Source organism: Condylostylus longicornis, unplaced genomic scaffold (assembly GCF_029603195.1).
Source record: "Condylostylus longicornis isolate FDR11 unplaced genomic scaffold, ASM2960319v2 ptg000027l, whole genome shotgun sequence".
Classification (NCBI taxonomy): Eukaryota; Metazoa; Arthropoda; class Insecta; order Diptera; family Dolichopodidae; genus Condylostylus; species Condylostylus longicornis.
The window spans coordinates 3,925,732-3,953,102 of record NW_026577996.1 but is presented as its reverse complement, the minus strand read 5'-3'; the positions used below and the strand labels follow the sequence as shown (position 1 = coordinate 3,953,102).

Here is a 27,371-nt window from a genome sequence, read left to right as displayed (position 1 = left end):
AAATTTTCCGTATATAGTTAGTTGTTTATATGTATGTATAAGAAATATATGAAGTATGTATATGAAAAAAATAAAATAAAAAACAAACAAATAAAATTTATTAAAATTAAGGAATTTGACCGTTCATGCGCATTTCTAATTCTTCTTCTTCTTTGGTCAATGGCACCGTTGAATGATTATATAATCCTTGAGCCATTAATTGTAATGCTAAAGGATTTTTATGTCCAGATGATTTTTTTATTTTAGCCCTTTTATTTTGAAACCAAATTTTTATTTGTGCTTCATTTAAACCCAATTCCGAACTTAATTGTTGTCTCCGACGTTCCGTTAAATATCTATTTTCATTAAATTCGCGCTGTAAATATAAGAATACAAAAAAAAAATATTATTTTCATTAAAATTTAAAAAAAAAACTAAAAAAATTTAATTTTCAAGTGTAAACAACAATTTTATTTTTGTATTTTACTGCAAATTTATTAAGTGTGCACAAAATAAATCAAAAATCTTAAAAGTGAAGGCAATATAAAAATTTCTTTATAGCCGGACAATAGATTCAACAATACGAAAAGGAGGCGAAACGAAATTAAAGAACAAAAATAAAAGAACGAGGAATGTTTAGAAATGAAACAGAACAATGCCAAAATTTAATTTTTTATCAGCTTTTACACTAAATCGAATTCTTAGATTGAATATACTAGACCTTAAAAATCGGTAAATGCGTTTATAAACAAAAATAAGAAAACAAATTCCTACATACATACACATGTACCTGTAAATAATTGGATATGGACATGAAAAGGTCCAAAAAACACAATATCTCCCTCCCAATATTTTAACAAAATAAGTGACAAGCGTATCGAAAGGTAATTTAAACAATAGAAAATGCGACACGAAATGTTTAAATTTGCGGTTAAATGGAAGTATAAACAAAATCAATTTTGACATTTGTTCATTTTATTATTTTGTATTGTGACAGCTCATTACACAGTGCCTTTTCTCTTTTCTCTTGTTCGTGCTCTTTTTTTTCAATTTTTTTTTGCATTATTCTTCTCTGTATTTTTGTTTTTTTGGTTCGAAATCTCATTATGAAAAGGTAAAAATAATTTTAAAGGTAAAAATCAATTTATTTTGTTATTTTTCTGTCATGCCGTTCCTCCGTCTTCTTAAATAAAAATTGATTTTTGAAAAAAAAAAAATTCATTTTTGTTCTTTATGATTTTTTAAATTTTTGACTTTTTTTGTTTTTGTTTCAGAAAATCTTTTCAGAATTTTAAAAATATATGAAATTTTTATATTAGTAGTGTTGTATGCGTTCTCGCCGTTCTTCAGGGGTGTAACAAATTAAGAAATAAAAGAAAATTATAATTTGTTTTCTAAACTGCAGGTGGTTGTCATATGATAAATCTGTAAATATTTTGTATAAATAAGATTTTAAAACTGTGAAAAAAATTTTTATTTTTAATGTTTTTATTGTTGTTGTTGTTTTCGATACACCTTGTTTGTAAATTAATTTATATGTGCCATAAATGTATAAGAAAATCTCATTAAATATATAGAAATGTGCGAATTTTTTCTCAATTAATATGTGAGGTAAAATCTTTGAGAAGGAACAAAAAGGAAAATTATAGTATACAAAAATATTATAGGCCAGGGTATGCAAAAATTAGTTACAGTTATTCTTAAATTGATTAATATTAAAGAATTTTGCAATGTTTTTTTTAAATATTTTTTTCGTTTCTAATCAATGAGAAATTTTTCGTAAGGGTTATTGCGTCCATGTGAACAGTATTTTCTTAGGATTTCTTTAGTATCATTTGCGCTATTGTTTATAGTAAAGATTTCATAAATTTCAAATCTTTGCTCCACTTAAGTAAAGTAGCACAATAACACAATGTTTAAATTTGTCGATAAATTATGTGTTTGTACAGATGCATATTTGATACAGATTTATGGTAATTTAAGACTTTAGGCCCTTGGGTCTTGTTGATACTTTACATATAGGAAAAATCGCAAATATTAAGAGCAAGTTATAAAATATTTTAGTAAAAATCACAAATTGATTGCGTTTATTTTGACTCTGATCGGAAGCAGTGTTGCCAACTCTCTCTTGCTCAATTTACCACCTTTAGTAAAAAAATTCCCATTTTTTCCGTTTTTGTTGTTGTTTTTTCCCAATTTTTCCCCTTATAATTTCCCTTTAAGAAATTTTTTATTTATACCCATAGATCTAGCATTGTACTCAAATAAAATACGTATTCATCATTTTTTGGCTTTTTTCCCTTCAAGACTTGAAAATTCCCTCAAAATGGGAAATTTTACACAATTTGACAACACTGATCGGAAGTGTTTTTTTTGCTTATTCCGTTTTGAAAATTAAACAGAGTTGGATTTGTCTTTAAATAATAGAAATCGTAAAATTTTTTAATTGTTAACTTTAAAGTCAAATAATTTTACAATTTTGTTTTTGTTTTTGAAAAATGTTATTTTAAAAAACAAAATTACCTTTAAACGAGCTAATTGATCACTTGAAAATGCTGTACGAGGTCTTTTATCATCACTTGGAGCTTTTGGATCTTTTGGTTTCTTTGGACGTCTATACCTTGGACCTGAAATAAAAAAAAATAAATACTGTTTAATTAAAATATAATTTGCATTTTAAATTTTTTTTTCATATAAGCTCACAAGTCCATAATGCTGAAAATATTTAAGGGAAGGTGATATAGAACAACAGAATTACATAACATAAATAATAATATAAATTAATTAGAATAACTAAAAAAACAAAATTTTTTTATAAAAATAAATTGCTTAATCGCCAACACTCAATATAATGCATTATGAGCACGAAATCTTGTATCTGATTACAATATGCATGTTTTTTTTTGGGTCTATATTTTATTCTAAAAAAGTATAACGTACATTATTAGAACAATATACACGAAAAGTCTTATGTTAATCAGCAATTATTTGTTATTTTATTTTTTTTAAATATTATGGAAATACTAAAAACGAGAAACTCATTTATAATTTTATAGACCACCAAAGTTAGGTCGTTGTTATCTAGTTCGTCAATCGCTCTATCTATTCCCCGTATTTTGTTTTTATTATTATTATATAAATGGTTGTTCTTATATATTTGTATTTTATAAGATTATTAACATAATATCGCATTTGGTCAAAAAAAAAAATAAAACGGAGAAAAAAATGATCAAATTAAATAGAAAAACCAACGAGAAAAAAAAAAATTTGCCGAAAATTAATTAATTTATAAAAGCGTTTGTTTTTTTTTTCTTTCTTGATTTCTTCTTAATATGTCAAATTTTTTTTGAGCCTATTCTTCATAAACACAAACAAAACAGAACTAACCAACCAACCCAGGTAAAGTAATTTAATACAAAATTATGTTAAAAATTTAAGTTTTCTATATAGGCATAATGTAGAGGAGTACATACAGTCGAAGAACAGGAGTTTTAATAAACAAAAAAAGGAAAAGAAAAGCCAATTTATTACAACATTAAATTCGATTAGCAACGCCTAGCACAGAACGGTTATCCATTATATCAAATTGTTTGTCATCCTAAGTAATGAATTCTGCCAGCAATTATTTAGTCAATTTCTACCCGTTTCACAATGTTTTAAAAATATCCATTTTGAGGTCGGGACTTTTAGTTCAAAATCTTCGAAATTTTTCCACAGAAAATTTTGTAATATTTGGACGGCAGGCTGTAGTTGCCCATTTTAAAATGAAAAACGAAGCTGAACTACTATATAGAGATCTGTGAGAGTACTGCGGGTCTCTTATGGATAAATATACTATCATAAACTCATACCATCATAAACTCTATACTCGTTAGTTAGTTTTATTACTCGTTAAATCTTAGTGGACTCTTGCAATTATTCACAGATTACAAAATTATGGTTTTGACAAATCTTCTTCTTTATGTTTGTTATAATCAATGTTACACTGTCTATTACAAGTATTCATTGGAAAACACGAAGAATCTTATAATAAAACTATTTTAGATTTTAATTCAGAAAACTTTAAAGTTCAACTTCGGCAACTATATACACAGAGAAAAAAAACCACTTATAGACAAAAAAAAAGTCATCAAGGTAAAAGATTTTAATTAATCAGCGAGTAGCACTTCTATAAATGACTATGAATTTATGTATGTAAGTATGTAAGAATATTTAATCAAAATATACCGCCAGGTAAGGAAGACAATAAAAAAAAAAAACAAAGAAATCGAAAAATAAACACAAAAGTGATTTTTTCAATGTGTTCGTTTGTTGTTGTTATTTTGGATTTCTTCTTATATGTTTGTGCTATTCTTTATCATTATTATTGTTGTTGGTTCGTTCTGATTATTTTTTTCTTCTTTCAGTTTATTGTGAATTCCTCTGGCAATTTGCATAAATTTAAAGCGCGTTTAATGGACAGCTTTATTTTATCATATTTATATTATGATAGATACATGTTAATTTTGTTATCGCTTTTGATTTTCTTTTAATATTATTCTCATTTAATTTGAATTAAGCGTGTAAACATTGTACATTGTGTTATACATACAATAAAAATCTACCTACCTACATATTATATGTATGTTCATATGCACATACTATTATAAATATAAATTTATTTCGTATTTTGTGTAGTGTATATCAAGTGTATGATTTATAGAATTTTATTTAAATATATGTATATAAATGAAGTGCTACATACACATACGGGTATACACTTACATGTTGTATATATAATTATGATGTAATACAAAATATTTAAATAAAATTTTAGTGCTGCCGTTTTTTTTTAATCAAAATTATAATATTTGACTATGTCATTTTTCGAATTTTTTAGTACAAAAGTTCGGTCCTTAATATTTGTCTACTTTCATTATATAAATGTACTAGTTAAGACTAATGTCTTCCTGCTTTATGGGAGGACATATATATTCACTACACAAACTAGTACAAAATTATTCAACCTACTCTATTTTGTTATATAAAAAACGCAATTAGTATGAAAATCTTTAAATCTCAATAAGAGTTTAGAAATAATATAAATCGTACAATGCTTGTATAAATAATTACGATCAAACATAATCGAACATGTTTGATTCGTGTCGAACATGTTTGATTCATGTCGAACATGTTTGATTCACGTCGAACATGTCGACCAAGACAAAATTAAAATATTTCCAAATAAATTTTCAAAGCTTAGAAATATTGGAGGTGATAACACTTTTCATAAATAATAATTTCGTATAATTTAAATGTGATTATTTGATTTTATTTTTTCTCCTTCAACAACAATATAACGAAGTGATATTTTATAGTAGCGACAATATACATACATACATGAATAAAGTTTCTAAGTAATTTTCAAAAATTTTACAAGATTTTTAATAATATTTGGAAAAATAAAACAAAAGAAAAACTTTTTTATCTAAATTTTTTAAATGTAAGTGTGTATTTGTGTGTGTGGTTTTTGATTATTTGCTGTTTTTTATACAAAAGGTGGAAGGTGCGCTCTATTTTTTTTTTCGTATCAAAATTTGATATTAAGTCATAAATATAAATTTTAATATGAATTTAAAGCAAAAAAAAAAAATAAAAAATATTATATAGGTATATAATTGGTTATTAAAACACCCATTCCTAAAGGAAATTGGATACTATGATTAACCTTCTTCTCTAATAATCATTTTAAAATTAACTTTATTGAATTTGAAAGAATATTGAAATAAAATAAGTTTTTGATTTGCCGTAAAAAGAAAATGAAATTTTTGAAAAAAAAAAATTACAATAAATAACCGTAATAATATTAAAATAAATTTAGAAAAAAAATTTCGATTTTATTGTGCAAACTACATATGAAATTTCATATAGCTTAGGTATTCCAAAATATTTGTTTAAAGAAAGCCTCACATAATAAAATATAAAATTTGTGTTCAAAATTAAATACGAATGATTTCATAAATATTTGGTTTCGAAAACCGCCCAATTATAAAAAATTTTAAATTTTGTTTTTAGTGCGAATTGTTGTGTTAACAACTGAAATATGGGATCATTATTTTGAAAGGTCTCGAAAGTGAGGAGAGGCTGCGCTTGCATTTTAATTCTTTACACTTTTCAAATTATTTTTTTTAATTATCTTAAAATTTCCAGAATCCTAGACTTTCATTGCTTTTTTTTAAGTATTACAGTTTAAAAATTAAAATTTGTAATTTTTCTAATTTTTTTCCATAAGTTGCAATACAGTGACAAATATATTTATGGCTTGCCGTCGGTATGCATTTGTTTTTTTGGTGTTTCTACATAATTTATAATGCTATCAAAATATTTTATGTTCTGTTCTAACGCATTTGGTAGTTGGCATTCTAGAATAATTGCGTTATGGTGCGTAGTGCATAATTTCAATGTAAAAATAGGTTTAATTTGTTAATAGAGCAACAGTTAACTTGTTCATTAATAAAAAAAAAAGGATTGAGAAAATGGTGCCTTTGTGACGACAGGCAAAGTACATTCCAACGGCAAATTTATTCAACAAAATCTTAAGAACAGAATTAAATACGAACTACTGTTACAGAGTGTGTATAAATGACACTAATGAGGATTGTCACTGTTCACAATTTTTAACTGCATTACGCATTATTGTGGGCGAAACTACATATAGTTAAAAAAGTTTCTTCTATAAAATTTGTATGAAAAATTTCAAACAGTTGAGTCTCTCGGCATGACATTTGTTTACGGCCTTCTTTCGTCTGAAAGCTTTTAATTTAAAATCAGTTGTATACGAGTATAGGCTGTTAGTGTTGTTATTATTAATTACTAAAATATTTTTGGAAATCTTGCCAGTAATGTTGCTTAATATATTATGTACACACATATATGAGCCATAATGCACAATGGTGTTTTTAAAATTTTCAAGACAATAGAACACCATGCTGATTTGAATTTAATGAAATCAATGCTCACCAAATACCATACATTTAATAAAATATTTGCAAGCCATTTTGAACACTTTTATATTATTTTTTTATATAGAAAAATAAAATTATAAATTATAATTAGAGACACTTTTTTTTTTTTTTTAAAATTTCCTAATTTTTAACTTAATTAATCTCGAGACGGACGTCTCCTAAGGTTATACAAAATTTTTATATTTTTCTTATTTAAAATTATTGTGTATTTTGTGAAAGAAAGAAAAAAAAGAAATCATTTCCGTGTTAATTTTTACACTCTTGCATTTTATTATTAATTTTATAATAATAAATTTTCAAAAAAAAATTTAAAAGTTATAATCGAAAAGGTGACTCTTTTATGTCCCACATCACAATAAATTAAAAAAATAGTAGCGATAAAAATGTTATTTTTTTTTAACGTTTTCTATGCCTCAATAAAATTTATTATAATTTTATTTGAATTTTGATTAGATCATTTAAATTTTGTTTTTGAACGGCAATTGGCAATAAAATAAAAATATTCATAATTTTTGTCATGAACAAAAAAAAAAAGAGCCATTTTGAAAAAAAAAAAATTGAAATAATAAAACTTTATTAAATACTTCTGTGATTTATGAATTTTATGAAGTCTTTTGGAATTCGGCCCAAAAATTTTATATACAATTTATTTCGAAAAATGAAAATATGCCAAATATATTTAACATAAAAAAAATAATAATATTAATTCATAATCATTTTATTATTATAAATTATAAACAGTGCGTTTACAACTTTCTTTATTATAAAAGATATATAAAAAATATAAATAATAAAAATAGCAATAATTTATTAATAATGGAAAAAAAAATATTTCAAAATTATTAAATTAACATTAGAATTAATAAATATATAAGAGGAAATTGTTGTCAATTTAATGTAATTCAAAATTTTATTAAAAATAAATTGAAAAAAAAAAAAATTTCATATCGCGGCATACATTCAAATTTAAAGTTTTTCCAATTAGACTTTTGTAAATTTTTTGAATATTGCTCTTAGGAAATTGTAGGAGGTGTTTTGATTTCATAAAACTCAAATTCGACATCAATTGCGCTTAGATTATTTTCAATTGCGATCATTATAATCTAGTGGTATGTAATTCGACGGTCGATAATAAATCAATAGCAGATTTTTTTGTGATAATTAGCATTTGTTGAAAAATTTTTCAAAATTTTGTGTTTGAGCAGCTATCACTAGAAAAAAATAAGTCTGACACCAATTATCGGCATATTGTTGTGTAGATTTATTAATTGACAGAAAAAAAGTTTTGGACAGAGGTTCGAATTTTTGCATCCATACGTACGATATTTGTCTTAAAAAACTCATCCCCGTGCCGTCCCATAACGAATCAGCCTCGAATTAGCGCATTTACACTAGAACATGGTTGCAGTGTAGAATATTACGTGCAATGAAATGCAGATTAGCTCTTTGATTTCATTTTGTAATTTGATAAGGAAATGTACATCTTAATTTAATATTGCGAATCAACTCTTTATTGATTAAGAAATTAGTCGTAATATTTACGAATATTTTTTTGGTAATTAGATTTTTATTTACGTTAGGTTTTGTAAGCATTAGAAGAGTTAAAATAAATAAAATAATCTATTAAATTTTCTTCAAAAGAAAATTTCTTAATATAAAATTTTCAAATTACATACTTAATTCACGTATTATGGCTGTACCCATAAATTTTAAAGAAAAATTTTCTGTTTTAAAGAGAAAAACTCACATTAATAAATTTTAATTTTAATTGCTATAAATAAATTTAATTTTGTTTTGCAAGGACTTACAAAATTTACGGTCCTTTATATGACTTTTTTTTACTTTTTTTTTAATTTCAAATTTAATTATATTTTTTTGATTAATTTTTAATTATTCTTGCAATAAACTTAAAATATCAAGTATAGTAATTTTTTTTAAAATGTTCTTAAAGGAACCTTCTGTTTTTGTCTTCAACTATTCCATGACTTTATAGATCATTGATTTTCGCACTTTATAGAGTAGTAGTGGATTACAATTTGTGTGTGTCAACTAAATGAAATAACGCCGAATAGTTTGCTAGCCCATTCCTTTTCTAATTTTCATGCAAATAGTCCGGTCTATAGAAAGCGAAAGCGAGTTGCCCACTGATATTTATGATGTCATTTCGTTAACTGGCATTTCATTTCTAATTGAAAATAGTTTGTTACTCTTATGTATTCTTCTTATAGCAATAAATTGAGAAATTTTTCGATATAATGAGAGTTTTTCTAAACTACAAAGGACATTTAAAATTGTTAATTTACGTGCTTTACATTTGTTAAGTATATTCATTAAAATTCCTAAAAAAATTCCTATTTAATAATAATTTCTTAAGGTACTTTCAGCTTATATGACCACAAAAATTTCCTAAAATCTATTCAAAAAAAAAAAATTCCCTTTGGTCTATTTCATCACCCACATCATATTCAATCCTATATACGATCAAAAATAACAAAATCTCGTAATTATTCAAAAAATTTTCTAAAATTCTAAGGGCAGAATTAACAAGGATTCAAAATGTTAGAATAAAATTCTTAAATTTTTAAATTCTAAATTCCAAAAATTCGAAAAAAAAAAAAATACCACATTAAAAATTTCATATACATTAATCATTTTCAAAAAAAAAAAAAATTAAACAAGGCATTTATACAAAACACACAATAAATGAATTTGGTGGAGGCAGCGGAGGTTACCCGAAACAAAAAATTGTTTAAAATAAACACAATTATTAATGGCTGGTAACTATTTCAAATAAACAATTTAAATAAAAAAATTTTATTAGCTTTATTAGAAAAATTATTTTTTCTTTTCCTGATAACAACAACAATATTAAATGTGTTAGACATCAAACAGGAAATTTATAATTCAAAAGTGTATAAGAGTCTTTTGCCACCACTTTCTTTAAATTAGAATCAAATTATCTAAATTTTAAGAATTTATAGACTTAAGGCAAAAATTGAAAAAAGAAAAAAAAACGAAACGAAATAAAAAGTTTTTTTTTTGGAATTTTGTAATGCGCAGGACTTCTTCTTATTCCAATGTACGCAAGTGGTTACACACAAACACCCATGTGTTTGTATATATTTACTTTGTCATATCCTTGATCCTTTGTATATTATGTTTTTGCTTTCTATTTGTACCTTTTGCTTACTCTTTTTCCTGTTTTTCCCCTCCCAACTCAATTGAATTTAATAAGCATCAATTTTCAGCCTTGTTAAATTCATTTTAAGAAATTTCTATATATGATCTCCAAATATAGAAGAGAAATTAAAAAAAAAATTAAGAAATTTTATCTTTAAACACATTTTCCGATCTCTTATGTATAGGAGCAGTAACATACACAACTGCGATCTTTTAAAGCACCTTTTATGATTTTATATATGCACGTTCAGAATTGAAACCTTTCTAATATGAACCTTTTTAGGTTTTATTATCTATATATGTAGTTAGGTTAAATAATCTATTACTAATATGTAGAAAAATTATTCAAATTTAATTGAATAAGAATTTAAAATATTTCAATTTTTTTTTGAAAAATTTAGAAAATAAAATTTTTTTTTTTTTCAGTGTAATTATAATTTTTGATTATTCATAACTGATAAGCGATTGATTAACTCTGACCACTGATATAGGATTGAATGGAAATATATATATATATATATATATATATATATTCACAAACGTGTATTATACAAATCTATCATCATATAACGAAAAAAAAATTTGATATTTAATAAGAAGAATTAAGGTGTTTGAATATGTCCGTTCCGGATGATACACATGTGATGTGTGATTATCTCGATAAACAAATTTCTTATTTCATAATTTTCTATTTTCACATTTACATAATACGCATATATAATTTTTTTTTTCTTAGATTCGTAAGTATAATTGTGTGTTTGTTTAAAATAGATGAAATTTCTTCTATGAATTAAAGAAATTGCAGTGTTGAATAAGAAATGATATTGTAATCAATGTGTTATGGACAGAGGTGCAGTGGTCACTGTGATATAATTTATTATAATATTATAACTGTTGGAGAATTTAAACTTTAAATATAGTTTTGAAAAATTTTGCATATTTTTAGGGATTTCAAATAGCCTAAAAATATGCAAAATATGTCTAATGGTATGCAAAAAAATATAATACAGTGTTAATCAAGGGAAATTAATATTATAGTGTTGCTTGCAGAAAAAACCCCTCTAATTTAACTTATATTAAAGGAGTAGTTGAAAGAAGCTTAGGAAATCTGTTCCGTTTTGGCTCCGTACAATTTTGCAGATGCCTGGTTTTATATTTTTTTTTTTGAATTACAACTTATTTGTTTAAAGTGGGCATCATTCTTGCTTAGCTATAATCTGTCACATATGCCGCGTTAGGTAACAAAAATCATTTTAGAGCAGGGAAAATTATTTAGGGAGTTGTAATTTGCTACAGATGCTTCATTATCACTAATACGGTAAAATTTCATTGTGAGAACTCGTGTATGGTTTCTATGCCTTTAAGATAGAACTGAATGCAATATTGGTACACCGCTTAAAAGATTTTGAAGAGCTCTATACTTTTTTTTTTTTAATTAAGTGTTTAAAAGGCGGTTCGACTCTGGTAGACCTGAACTCCTGTAACGGAGTTCCTTTAATATCAATTCATATTTAATTCAAATTTAGTTTTGATGAACACAAAATTTTTTATTAATTTCCAATATTATTTTTTTTTTGAATAAACAATTGCCTTTAATTTAAATTAAAAAAATTAATAGTGGCTTTTGATTATTCAAATAATTTCGAACTTGACTCATATATATATATAGAAAACATATTTACAATATTTCACAAATAAGTTGTGAAAGTGTGAATTCTACATAATTCTATTAAAAAATATCGAAAATGAGTGTTGATTATATTTTTTTCCAATTCATATTTCATTTCAATTAATTACTTAATTTATTTATACAAAATATAAAATTTCAAAAAAAAGATAAGTACATTTAAAATACCTTAATGGCAAAAATTTTATTACTTTTTTTATAACTCTTAAAATTTTATGTTTTTTTATTTTTAAATTTTTTTTTTTAAAGTAGATGAAGTGATTTATGCTCACTTTATATTTTATGTTAATTGTTTTATGTGTTTATGTACGTATTCACCAAAAATTTTATGTTTATTGGATGATTTATTAGTTTGAATTATGACAAATGGAAATGGCTATAAAAAAATACTTGTTTAAAAAAATTTGTTTTTTTGTATTTCAAAATTACTTAAAAAGTATATTAATGCAAAATATTAAAATTTTATATGATTAATGCATCCCATGTATATGTGACGTATAGATAAACAAAACTTGTTTTATAAAGTGGATGGAAATAAAAAAAAAATGATTTGATTTAGATTACATATTGGGGGCTAAATCGGATTGAGAATAATTTGTAAGATTCTAAAATTATTTTAGTGCTAGAATAATTACCAACTCTAGTTTCATAGGAACATTAAAATTCTACAAATTTAGTGTTATATTTTAAATTAATATTAAAACAGTTGTGTTTGCTTAGAGTTTCTTAAGATTTCTATGATGAAAAACTGAAGTATAAATATCATGTACTTGATGGTATATTTTACATATCAGGCACTCATATCTTATAGGAGTGGTTTGTTTCTTGAAAAATTAGAATACCTGTATTGTTTCTTATTTTCTTATACTGGAACACTCTGAAATACCCCAGAATAATGGAATTTTGAAGAGAAAAGATTCTTGATGATTAATTTTCAAAATTTAATAGTTTTATAATAAAATTTGGCATATATACAAGTTATTTAATTGCCTTAATTTTTCTTTTCTACTAGGTGAAAAAATCTCGAAAGACGAAGAAGGACGGCTCTATATGCCTTTTTCTTCCGACAGGAGAGGAGCTTGACTCCTACCCTAAAAAATCACCTAAACTCTGAACGGATAAAATTGGTCCTACAGACCAACTATTACTTCCGCGCTAACTTGATTTTTTCGTGCAGGAATTAAATATCTTTCATAAGGAAATTGGTATTTCGTGTTAAATCGAATGGTCTTGTTCTTGATAATAAGAATTTTTTAAGAACTTGATAAAAAATTTAAAATTTTGGCGGTTTTCAGAAATTCCAAAATTGAAGCTTTATAAAGTGGGGAAGGACAACGGAAAATGTCTGTAGGTGTTTCTTGTTTATCTGGAGTCATTCAATTACACTACTTCGAGGGCATTGTCCAGTCTTGAACACCCTAACGTATATACACTTTACATCTTGAATGTAGCACAGCTTAAAAAAAATCTAATAATATGAGACTTCGATCTATAGTGTACGTATGTATCATTTGGAGTGGCAATTTGTTTCCTTTTTGAATTTTTTAGAATTTCTTACATAAATAGCTGAGAGTAAATTTGTAATCTAGCAGAAACTCTTAGAAAAATATAATCTTCACACATTTGATGAAATATTGTACTTAATACAATTTTTTAATATAACAACACTGATTAGTAAAACTCCTGTCTACCTTCATATTATGTTGTGTAAAACTATATACCTATATATAAACTAATGTGTTAACCGAATTGAGATGAAAAAAAAAACATTTTAATTTCTAATAGATTTTTTGTTGTTTCTTCTCGTTTTCTTATTCTAGAAAATTCTTTTTTCAAATTATTAAATTACCATAAATTTCTTCAAGTTTTTCAAGCATTAATTAATTTTTTTTTTGTCCTTCTGTATATCTACACTCGAATACATATAGGATATACGCACGTTTGGTGTGCATGTATGTATATAAAGAAAATTAAAACAAAAGAAAGAACACACATTTCACTCATCATTTCAAATATTTTTCAACAAATATTTTACATACATACATTACAAGTATAACATAATTTAAATGGGATCTTTGTTACAAACATATATACAAATTTACATAAATATTTAGATGTTCATATCAAATATAATTCTTGATGAAAAGTGTGATGAAATCAACGATAATTTTCATATATTTTTTTTTGTTTTGTTTTTTTTTTTTTTTGTTTATTTAAAATTGAATGATTGCCATTTAATTAGTCGACAGTAATTTATTCCAAAAAAAAACCAAAACAAAGAGAAAAACTAAGAAACAAAAAAAAAGAGAGAAAAAAAAATACAATTTTCTTTTTATTTCATTAAAATATTTACTATAAGAAAAATAATTGTAAAAATAAAATTGAGAAAATAATAATAATGATAATTAAATGACAAGGATATACATTTCAGTAAACACATACGCACGTTCACACACAAACAATTGCTGTATTAACACATTTTAATCACAAAACACACAAACGCAAATAATTGTGATGATCGTAAAATGAGAAGAGTAAGGAAACAAAAGAAGATAGAAAAAACTAAATGAGCAAAAAAAAAAAAAGAAAAATAGAGTGAAAAATGCAAATGAATTTTTGCATTGAAGTTGGAAATTTTAAACTTGAATTGAAATTCTATCAGAGTTTCTCTTATATAATGTACGAGTACGTAACGAATATAAAACGTAACTGTTTGTATGTGCGTATTATATTATAAAAATATTTTTTAAAAATAAATTTGTCTAGACAAGCTCTCTTTCTATTTTATACACAATACAAGTCTTTTGGATCTTGTAATTTGTAATTTTATTTTTTTTTTGGTTTTAAATGTAATCGCTTATTTCTCTTCTCTGTATACATTTGAATTCACTGACTTATTGTGTAATTTTTTTTTAACAAACTGGATGACATTTTTCTTAAAGTTAATTGTCAATCAAAATTTTTAATAATTTCATAATTTTATTATTTTATTTCTTAATATTGAAAAATATAAGACAATGAAAGCAGGAATGCACAATAATTAACATTATCCGATACAATGTTTATGCATGACATATTAAGTGCGTTATGCATTAAGGAAAATTATTTGAAAACTTTGTTTTATAAACAATTTCCATTTTCCAAAAATGGCAAATTTTACATGATTATGCGCAAATAAATCATAAACAGATGACATCACAATTTCCTTTTTTAAAATTTTGTAAAGCAGTGAAATTTTATTAATTAATTAATAGAAAGTTGTAATACTTATAGAGTAGATGTTATTGTTTAATATTTATTTTAAATTGAAAATATTAATTTAGATTAAAATCAGAAAAATAAATTAATAAAATATTTTTGATTTAATTCAGTCAATATTAAAACAATATCGTATATTAATAAATAAATTTAAAAGCTATTGTGGCAACACTTGTAAAATTGAGCAATAAATTGATTCTGTTCTACTGGTCAGTAATTCTTTAAGACAAATATCGAGAGAGAAAGTCATACAAGATTCTGAGAAATATTTTAAAGAATTGTGATAGTAAGAGAGAATAAGCAAGAGCAATACAATTTACGAGTTATTGCCATCGTATATTTCTGATGAGAGGCATTCAATTATATTTTATATACTCGGAGAATTCATAAACCAACTATATAAACTGTTAGCTGTTAGTAATTCTTATTAAATTCATAATTATTATAAATTATATTTTCCCTTCTTCAAGTAAAAATGTTTTATATTAGAATAAAATTTTAATGATTTTAAAATTTTCAATCAATCAAAAAATATTTTTATAAATTATTTAAAAATTTTTTTTTTGTTTTTAACTGGAATCAATTGAAAAGTTATTTTTTCTTATATTCAAAAGAAATTATAGTTATTGAAATTAATTATTTATTAATCAATCTAAACATCAATCAATAATTATTGGGAAATCTTCAAATTTATTAAAAAAGATTCTTGTATATGAAAATCGTAAATATTTCTATATACGAAGTATATATAATAAGTGATTTACTAGTAAAGAGTAAACTACTATTTGTTTACAGTGCGAGAATTGAAAAATTATATGAATTATATATTTGAGAGCGCCTGAAAATATGCAATTTTTACATAATTACAGGGAGCATAAGTAAATTCATTTTCATATTCGTTCATTTTTAAGTCTAAATTCTTACTAAAGTGCAATAAATGCCGACATGTTAAGTTTTTAACTTCAACATTCTAAACTATTATACTCTAGAAAATAAATATTCAAACATTCAACAAATAAATATTCAACAATTAATTTTACAGAATCTCTTCTTACAAATTTATTTAATTGTTCTTAATTTCAATCACTTTCTGCAATAAAAATAAAATTTCTTAATTTAAAAAATGCATAAATTTCTTAATAAATTTGCAATACTCGTATAACAATAAATTTCAATTTGTTTATTTTAATAAGGAGAAACTTATGTATAATAAATAAATTAAAATAAATTGATTTATTTGCATTTGCAGTGTTTTTTAAAAATGAAAATTTAATATCAGAATACTATCAGAATTTCAACACAATTTCGAACTACATATACATGCTTATTATATTTTAATATAAAAGTGATTAATATTCTGGACTTAAAAACTTAATAACCTGAAGAAGCTGCTCAACGCACAATATTAGCAGCCCATTCCAAGCTATTTGACATTTCATTTAATTATGTAGTTAAGCATTTGAGGAAAAACCAAATACAGGAAACTATTGAGGCTGACTTTTACCTTTTTTTGAAACTTAACAACTATTTTCAATTCAGAATCAGTGAGTGTGTGTTTAATGAAAAATCTTTTATTTTATTTAATTATGTAAGAGAAGTGAAAAAAGAAATATTCGATGTAATTTTGTTAATTACCTTACTATTAATTTCATTGAATGAGAAAAAAGTAAAAAAAAAAAATTATGGGAAAAGTTTTCCAAAAAAAAATTGGCTTCATTGAGATTTCAGAAAAATCTTCTTCTTTGGTTTTTACTTCAAAAACTTGTCACCCCTTCGATTTGATTTTCTTTTTTTTTTTTTTAAATAATTGAGTTAAGTAAGAAATTTTTTGAATTCTTTATGAAAAGTCACGTCGTTGTCGTTACTATGATTTTTTTTCTCTCTTATTTAAAAAAAAAACACAAATTTCTGTTTGTTCTGTTATTTTTGCTGTTATTCTTTAACCCATTTATACCCTCAAACTGCGTATTCTTCTGCAGTTTGTAGTTAATAATTTTAAATATAAAGTGAGTGCGTAATAATGGTAAAAAGTGAATTTTATAATTGCTATTCTTTTATCATTTATAATTGATAAAAATCTGCAATAAACCTGTTTTTTTTGTATCTCTTTTTCTCGCTCTTTGTCTCGTTGAATATAGTTTTGAAAGTAACCGGCTTTTAGTGTTAGAAAATATGGAATGATAAAGAAAAAGACGATGAAATGAGGAAAAAAAAAATAACCAGGTGCAAATGTGTTAAAAATGGAAAAATGTAAACGGGTAAGAATGTTATGATTTATTTTCTCTTTATTTCAAGGGAAAATTATATTAAAAACAAAAAAAAACATGATAATTTATTTATGTATATGTGAAGGAATACATGAAGAGCTTCTGGTTCATAAAAAAAAATTAAAACGCATAATTTATAAGAAAAAAAAAAAAAATAAGGTATTTTGAAATTTTTATGTTAAAACTTCTATGGAAGGCGACACTTTATGCACGTTATTGTCTCTAAATAACGTGTGGTTTTTATGTGATAAAGTAGAATAATAGTGAATTATATATTATATAATTAATTTAACTCAAAATTCTTATAAAATTATTTTGGTGTTTGTTAGGTCACTTGAAACTTAAGGACGTTAATTCTTATGTTTAAAGAAGTTATTACTAGAGCCCTTAGTACGAGTATCTCTAATGTAGAGTAATTGGGACTATTTTGTGAGTGAATATTGTTTTGTATACAAATTGTGTTATACATAGTTAAAATAACGTGTAACCTGTTAATTTATAATAATAAAGATTTTTTACTTTTATATAAAAAAAAAAATTATATCTACCGTAATAAAAAATGTATTTAGAAGTGTTATATACGGTGAAAGTGTTATACAGTTAAATGTTATATGGCTAAGTGTTATACATTTTTTTTTCAAAGTGTTATACATTTAAGTGTTATATGCTTTGAAAAAGCGCAAATTTATCATATGTTCAATTATGACGAAGTGTTATACGTTTAAAGTGCTATATAGATCTTTAAAAAAAAAACCACCCATCATGTTTTTGAATTGATGGGAGCATCCCCTAACCCATTTTCCGGTTGTATTAGATATTATCACATATTAAATTCTTTTTCCCTCAAAAAATTTCTCTTTACCTGAAATATTTTTATTAAGTTTTCTTTATATATCAGGATTATAGATCTTAAAATCTTTATTTATATAAAAAATATGCATATTATTTGCAAAGTAAATTAAAAATACACTATAATGTTCTTGGTAAAATTAATATAATATTCGTCAATTTATTAACTCAAATTTGATGCCTTAAGCATGACAGCTGCTTAATGTAATTTCTTGCGGCAGTATTGTAAAACAATATGTGTATTAATCTGCTAAGAAATTATTATAATAGCCATATACAAAGAATTAATAGTTTTGCTAATATTTTGCAATTTTTATATTTGTTCATGTATTTTTATTAAAATTAAATAAATAATAAAATAAAATTTATAATAATCTGTTATACAACTTAAATATCTTTATATGATTTATAATAGAATTTGTTTTCAAGTGTAATATAAAAATACATTTATTCACTGGATATAAATTTAATAATAAAATTGAATTTATATTTAAATTAATAAAAAAAGCTTTAATATTGAAGTTTGTTTTCCAGGAAGTTGAGGGTAAATTTGTAATTTTATTTTAATCATATTTAAATAATGATTATTTATTAAATTAAATATTTTGCCCTTTTTGAATCTATAATAATTAAATATTATAAAATTAATTATTAAATTATTATACGGTATATACACAATACTTATATATAATTATTATAATCTCTTTTAATATCATTTTACACTTCAATAATTATAATTAATTAATGATATTTTAATTATATATATGAAATATAAATTAGTATATATAAAATATATCATTATATTTTATTAAGAAATTCTTCTATATTATAATTTTAATTTAATATAGAGTGAAAAAACCCATAAAACATTTTATAATAAACAAGAAGGAAAAATCAACGTCATTCATATTAAAAATTATTATTAACATTTTATAAAATGTAATTGCATTAATTTGATTAATATTTATAGAGAGACATAAATATATAAAATATATACAAAAATTGTGCTTATAAACATACGTACATATGTATATACATAAATTATTTAATTAAGTAAGCGAACATTTAAATTATAAAAGCATGTTTGAAAGCTTACTAAGTACTTGCATGTGTACATTTTGTTTCTATTTTGCTTTGTCCATAAAACATTATATATTAAGGAATAAGTTATGATATATTGTATAACACTCTATATGTACATAACATATATATTACAAATATATATATATATGAAGAATTATTTTTTAAACTGCATTCCTTATTACTATTTTCAGTAAATTTCATTTTCATTTTAATTGAATTAATAATATGAAATATAGGATAAATTTTTGTTGTAGCTTGATGTCTACAGTAGCCATTATATGTAATCCATATTATTTAGTATGTGAAATATTAGGAATAGAGTGTAGTTAACATTTTAAGTATGTATACTAGAGTGGGTCGATAGTGGCTAATGTTGATAAATTTTTTTTTTTATCTAAAAAAATAATAAATGGTAATTGGAAATATGTGATTTTCACCCAAGAACGTTTATATTCGTATATCGTCCGTATATAAATTAACTCGTAACTAAATACATAATTATGTGGGAAAAAAGAATGATATATAAGTATAAAGATTATAAAAGGCACTCACAGAAATGTTACAACATCTAAATACAAGTATAAGGATTTCCTTCTTCTTTCTGAAAGTTGTAGAAACAATACTAACAACCTCCAACATTTTCTAGGAATACTAGTATTTCCTTGTAGCAAGTGTTATGCCCAATTAACAATTTTCAACCACATTCTCAAGTACCTAGTGTATAATTATAGGAATGGTTGCAGTTTCGATATGCAAATTTCAATGGAAATTACCGTGGAAAATTGTTTGGTACACTTTCGAAAATTGTCTAGATTAATCAAAAATTGTCTAATATCCTTTGCGTTTATCCGACGAAACTTTAAACATTAGTAATTTGGAGAGGGTTAGGAAGTCATTTTATATGTAGATGGTAGATCTATGGTGATCCACCCTAATTCTTTTTATAATCATTCACAATTTAAAAAAAAAAAACTAAGCGCAAAAAGAAAAGTGTGGAAAAAAAATAAAAATTTAATACTGCTGACTTTTGTGCTAGTATAAGTAATTATAAACAATTGCATGTATAAGCATGTATATATACATATGTACATATACATATATGAATGTGATTAACAAAGCCGAGTCAGATTTTTATCAAGCAAAATGTGTCAATAATTTTTTTTTCTTCTTTGCAAATTAATTTTCAATTTATAATTTTACAGGTGTTGATTTTATTGGTATTAATATTAGAATAAATATTATAAAATATAATATTTTCACGATTTAATATAAAATATAAATTATAGGAATGTGTATAACTTAAAAAATCAAGAACAAAAAATATATTTATATATTTAGTTATTTAATACTTATTATAATTAATTTATTGAAAATTGTTATAAAATAATAAAGTTATCATAAATTTAAATTTTAAATCAGGTTACATAAATTATATATATATACATATATATAGATAAATGTGGGTATATATTTGATATACTATACATTGGATTGGTTTTAATATTAATAATAAAATTCAAGTATAAAAATCAATGACAATTTAGAGTAAAATTAAAATATATTTAATATTTGGAGGTTAAAATTAAAATCAAATTATTTTATTTTGAAAAATTTCGCAAAAATAAATAACATTTTGTTAATTTATAAATAAACGAGCTAAAACAGAATATGAAATTTTAGCTGTGACGCGTATGCCAAAAAATACACTGACGCCAAATAGGCCGCCCATTGTGGTAAATTTTAGTCTTAACCGTTTGAGAACGGACAAAAGAATCTTTTCGTATTGTAATGAAATTTTGTAATTGGAATATACAGTAAATCAATTAATTATTCAAGTGAATTCGAATAGTTTTTATTGCAGGATTTTTTGGTTAAGATTAAGGAGAATTGTTAGAAATATGGGAAATTTCCAAGCACCGCTTCTCTCCAGATTAGTTAAAAATCAGTACAATTTTTTTCCAGTTGGTTTTAAAAAATTAATATTTAGTGAAAAACTCCAACATTGTTACATAGATTAAATCGGAAAACTGAAGAATTAGTGTATTCCCTACACCTAAAACAAATTTAAGAACATTTAAAATAATTTTGCTTAATTTTTTAATGAAATTATGTAATTATCAATATATTGGAATATGAAGCATTTTTTAAGACTTACATTTACTATGTTATTATTGTAATCTTGTTTAATTATATTTAAAATATAAGATAATTGTTACATTAACAAATAACTTTGTAATGTAATTTAACCTTATTTGCTTTTTAAATAATTATAATATAAGATGCATATAATATATACATTCATCTATACAACAATTCTAATTAATTGTAAAGTTGGTATACGCTCAATATACCATTTATGGTCATAATCATCTCCTATATATGCGCATTTACGTATACCTTAATTTTGATATTTCTTTACGAACTCTCTGTATAATTGAGCCAAATAATTAGTATACAACATTCCTAATTTATGTAAAAATGTAAACTTAATTAGTTTTAATATATTATTTGAAGAAATGTTATGAAAAATTTCATACCAAATATGAATTAAATATATTTTTAGAAAAAAAAAAAAAAAAACTATGTAATTAAGTGAAAAATAACTTTTAAATAATTAAATTTAATTTAATTTTATTGAATTAAAACTTACTCAAATATTTAATCATATAAGTGAAATATATTTCTAAATAATGAATATAAATAATAAAGTTGTCATACATATACATATACTTATACAATTTAAAATTAAATAATTAAACTGTATATATATATAAAAAGCAATAATACTTGTATATTTTGAAATTATATTAGAATCACTTTATATAATATTATTGAATGGAATTCGACCCATTTTCTATTTCAACTTTAGAAAATAAAATGGTTAAATATTATGGTAAATAATTTTATAATTGAATTTTTTTTTTTTTTTGGATTAGACGAAACCATTATGAGTGTAGTACTTTATGGTAATTATTGTAGTAAAAAAAATATTGTTATGTAAAATTTTGAGGTTATTCTAAAAAAATTTTCGGGGGTTTAAAACCTGCTACTTAACCCTCTAAGTTTAAAAATTTATGAATAAATTGTAATACATTTTTCTATTCAAGAACTGTATAAGAATTACGCCTAATTCTCTTTTTACACGATAGAATGGTTCTCGGGAAATTCGTGTAGAAAAAGATACTCTCTAAGTACAAAAATAATAGATTGGTTCTAGACCTCAAAAAACAAGTTAAAAATACACTAAATTATATAAAAAAACTATTGTTGTAGTTATTTTAAGAATTTATTTTCGTTTTAATTCATTAAATAAAATAAATTAAAATTTAGATTTTAGAAAAAAAATATGTACATATTATATCAGAAATACATTGATAAAAAACTTAAATAACAAGAGCACAACCATAACAAAAATTTAAACATTAAACAATTTTATTTATTATCACTGTCTGATAATAAACACATACGTTTGCGAAAAACTATACAAAATCATTGCCATCACTGGAAACAGTTCAATTGTATGTTATTGTCGTTTAGTAGTCACGTTATTCGAACAGTTTCTGTTACTTCTGGTTCAATCAGAATACCATAGGCTTATTTTAAATAGAAAAAAACATTTTTTTGTATTCGTGTTATTTCAAATTCTTGCAAAAACAGAATTGGGCGTATGTTACCCAAAAGACGTAGATCTATTTTAAACAAACAAACGGACTTAATAATGTTAACAATAAGATTATTTCTGTAAAAATGCACTAATTTTAAAATGTAATCACATTTTAAAGCAGAAAAACAAGAAAAGAAGACAAAAACATTATTGTACCAATATAAATTCCAATAGAAATTCCTATTAGTACCGAAAAATTAACACGCTCCCACCTAAATGACTGTGTTCCTTTACTTACTTTATTAGGTCTTATGTGTTAAAATTTAATTTTTTTTTTTTAATTAAAATTTTAACATTTTAAAATTGTTAATTAAAAAAATTTTGAAATTTTTTGAAATTTTTGATTTTTATACTTTGGTTTTTTTTTTGTATCTTCATCAAGCCTATTAATTGCGGCTGTAAAACAAGTATGTTAAAATAGTGACAAAAAATATATATATATTTTTATTTCTACAAATTCTTGGATTTTGTCTTTAATATCTTAGAAAACTAAGATTTGTATAAAAAAAATTTAAAAAAAAAAACAAAGCACCTTGGCAAATTGCCATATTTGTACTTATATGCTTACACTTAACTTGTAGGTGAACATACGTTTATGTGCAAATATATATATATACGTAACATGTAACCAATATGGGAAGAACAAATTAGTCCAAAAAAAAATAGTGATAAGTGGGAGTGTACAAAGTTTTGGGTTTAAGTTGAAAAATAAAAATGTCAAAATGTTATAAAAAAAAAATAAACACAAATTTAAATTTTATTTTTTCGAAATTATTTAAAATGTGAGAAAATTATAGAAAATATTTAAATACTTGGTCGGTCGCCTTATAACTTAAATATTTTATTACTTATTTAAATAATTTTATTGAACTATTTAAAAAAAAAAATGAGTTTATTTTCATTTGATTTATTTAAGGCAAAAAATTTGGTATTTATTTGGGCAATAAATTATCGAATAATCTTAACAATAATATAAAATTATGGAATGGGCATCTAATGTGGTACATAAAATTTTTATCATTATGTAATTTTATTTATCGTAAATGTCAAAATTTTAAATAGAACGTAATATTCATTAAAATTCCTAATGTACTGAAATGAGAATTCTCTTTAAGAATTTGTTGTTAGTTGACTGAAAATCAAATTTGTAAATGATTATTTGGAACTCTTCAATTTTAAGAACAGTCTCGTAGGAGGACTGTAGGGTTGACGCATGATATAATGAGAGACGCCCAAGCTTCGAATGTAATTGGGTTTTAAGCTAGGTCTCTAATCGTCGTAGTTCAGTTTTGTTTTTATATTTTAGTGTATATTAAGCTATATAATAATAGAATATTATTTTTAAAGTGACCTGTCCGGGTTTTGAGCTCGAGGTCCTGAGGTTAAATGAGCGGTGCCATAATTACTACACCGTTATTGCTCAGCCCCTATTTTAAAGCCGTAATCGTGTAGGAAATCAAGGTAAAATAATTGTTCACTGAATGAAAAGGAATTCCAAATAATATAAAAAATTTGTAATAAGTATATATCGAAATATTTAATACGCACAACGTTTTCTAATTATGTTAAATTTTTTTTTATATTTTCTAAAAAGTTTATTCGAAATTTTATTGGAGACAGTTAGTCAAATTACTAATTTTATTGGTAATTTGGAAATATTAATATTTTACGTTTGCATATGAATAGCACCGTTTTTTGTGACTGTTGCATTAAAATAAAAAAAAAAATTCTCTTACATACTCGTATAACAGATGCATGTTCATTTCTCATTTGCATGCAATTATCTTGCGTCTTATATTTGATTTTAAAAATTTTACAAAACGTAAATAAACAATCATTTAACTTAAGTTCTATTTCATTTTTTAACACAAATAATTTTCAATTAAATAATATCGTAAAGCTTGATGCACTTAACAATAGATTTTACGATATTTTGCTCTTAAATAATTTTTTCATTATTACTTAGTAATTAGAGAAAAGTAATTTACTGAAATGTTTCAGTATAATTAAAAATTTTATAGTATAATTAAATTATATACAGAAATGTAAATAAGAAATATTAATTTTCCATAATTGTATTAAAAGAATTAACACTTTTGTAATCACAATACGAGTAGATAATTTGAAGTCATTTAAAAGAATAATTAATGTAAATAATCTCAAAGAGTTACTGAATAATTAAATAATTGCATATTTAATTATTAATATAAGTGAAATATATAATAATGATGTTTTCATATTTAATAATAATTTAAAAGGAAATTAATTAGATTGTGTATTTAACGCCGCGCCATCACTGCATGCTTATTGAACAAATTCATTTAATATTGAAAATATGCAAATATTTTTTATTTTATATAATTTAGAATTAGATTTTGTGCAATGATTGAATGTTATTTTAATTATAATCTTGTAATATTTTTAATTAAAATTTTTGGAAAAAAAATTATTTAAAGAACGAGAAGCTGTAATTGAATTTTCTAGTTTCGGAACAAATAGAAGACAATTTTTATTTTAATTAATATATTTTTTATCATTATTATCTAATATAGTCATTATAAATTAATTCAGTCATCACAACTCAATACAGGCTTTATATTCCGTACACATCAATATTAAAATTTGAAAAGTAAAAGGGCAATTTGGAAACTATTGAATCGGACAATAAAGAAAACTTCAATATTCAAATCCAAATTCATGGATTTAATCAAATGATATAGGAGATTCAGTTGTTTGTGAGTTAATCGTGAGTGAGAACTAATTAAATTAAATTATAATGGTTAATAATTTTTTATAACTTAAAAAAATCTACATTGAAAATAATTATGAATAAAAGTAAAACTAACCTGAACTTGGTCTATCACTGTAACGTGTACAATATACCCATGCTGGCCATAATGGATTATTTTCATCTTTGGTTGTTGAACTAGTTTCTGATCTGGTATCATCAGATGATTCCATACCAGAATCACGGCTAACTGATTGAGGTGGAATAGGTTGTGGGCTATTATTTGGTATACGACATAATGGTGAAGCTGATGTTGTCGATGAACCAGATGATGAAGTTGAAAATGATGATGAAACTGATGTTGGAGGTGGACTTGATAAACATGATTGGGCAGATGTTGATGATATATTATGATTATTATTATGAGAAGAAGTATTTTGACCAATTTGTGAAACTGTTTTACATAAACTTCCAAGTGGTGGAATTTTATCATTTCCATCTGATGAAGATAACTGTGATACAATTGAACCTGATGTTGGTGGCGGAGGTAATATTGATGTTGATTGTTGTGTTTGATGTTGATTTTTACATTTTCTTGCACTATTTAAAATTTCCTCATGTATACGTGGATATGCAGCTGGATTAAAACAATTTAAAAAATTTGCACGTTCAGCCATCATAACAGCTGCAGCAGCTGCTGCTGCCGCTTGCTGTTGTACCCGACTATATTCTAATAAACTAGCTGGTGTTGTTAAACGTGTAAATGCTGATTTTTCACTTGAATCATTTGTTAAATTTCTATTAATTTCAAATGGTCTAAATATTGGTGTTGCTAAATTTGATTGTATTTGCCGTTGATTAATTGTTGATGATGTTTTTTTATCATTTATGGATAATTTTAATTCTTCATCGGGTTCTTGTGTATCATGTAATCTACCATAACGATCACTTAAAATATTTGATATTGAAAAACTAATACGCTGTAATTGGGCTGATGGTGGTGATGGTGTTTTTGATTGAATATGATGTGCTGGAATTTGATCATCAACATCAATATGTTCATCTTCATCATCAATAATTGAATCATTTTCTTCTTCTTTAATTGTTGGTCCAGCTGATGTATTATCAGATTGGCCAGATGTTGCCGATGTTGGTGATAATCTCAGTAATTTATTTCGATAATCATCCGATTGCTGTTGTTGTTGCTGCTGTTGTAATTGTTGATGTTGTAATTCTTGTTGCTGTTGTTGTAATTGCTTTAAATGTTCATACTGTTGTGGTAACATATAACCAGCAAATGCTGCTGTTGCTGAAAATGGATGCATTGTATTTTGATGTAATTGATTTTGATGCATTCTCATATCTAATATTAATGATGATGATGATGTAGTACTTTGTGGTGATTGTGGTATACCTGGAGGACTTGGAGCACTTTGTGGACTACAGCGATCTTCTAATGCCATGGCATTAATTTAATAAATTATTAAAACTAAATTCTAGTTTTTTTTTTTTTTTGTGTTGTTGGATTAAATGTATTTTTTTTTTCTTTTTATCAAATTATTTTGAATTCTTTTTAAAATATTTTTTCATTTAAATTTTTTTATTTAAAATTTTTCATTTCTTTGCAATTGTAAGCACATTCACTTTTTTGTTGTTTTATCAATCAAAAATA

At 23.8% G+C, this 27,371-nt stretch overlaps 1 protein-coding gene across 2 annotated transcripts; it reads right to left on the bottom strand.

Moving 5' to 3' along the window:
* LOC129607173 (segmentation polarity homeobox protein engrailed-like) lies at window positions 1-27,371 on the bottom strand. Of its 2 annotated transcripts, XM_055517941.1 has the most exons (4): window positions 27,114-27,371; window positions 25,818-27,008; window positions 2,503-2,606; window positions 1-355 (listed from the first exon to the last, which is right to left on the bottom strand). In XM_055517941.1, the coding sequence occupies exons 1-4, from the start codon at window positions 27,160-27,162 to the stop codon at window positions 107-109; spliced, it is 1,593 nt and encodes a 530-aa protein (XP_055373916.1). In that variant the 5' UTR covers window positions 27,163-27,371; the 3' UTR covers window positions 1-106. The 2 variants fall into 2 exon arrangements, with proteins under 2 accessions (XP_055373916.1, XP_055373915.1); XM_055517940.1 differs by having other exon boundaries at window positions 25,818-27,371.

Excerpts from the sequence above, each read along its gene's own strand:
- LOC129607173 (XM_055517940.1), bottom strand. The coding sequence starts at position 27,162 with ATGGCATTAGAAGATCGCTGTAGTCCACAAAGTGCTCCAAGTCCTCCA. Across the intron at positions 2,607-25,817 it reads CAGTGATAGACCAAGTTCAG|GTCCAAGGTATAGACGTCCA; the intron begins GTTAGTTTTACT and ends TTTTTATTTCAG. Across the intron at positions 356-2,502 it reads ATCAATTAGCTCGTTTAAAG|CGCGAATTTAATGAAAATAG; the intron begins GTAATTTTGTTT and ends TTATATTTACAG.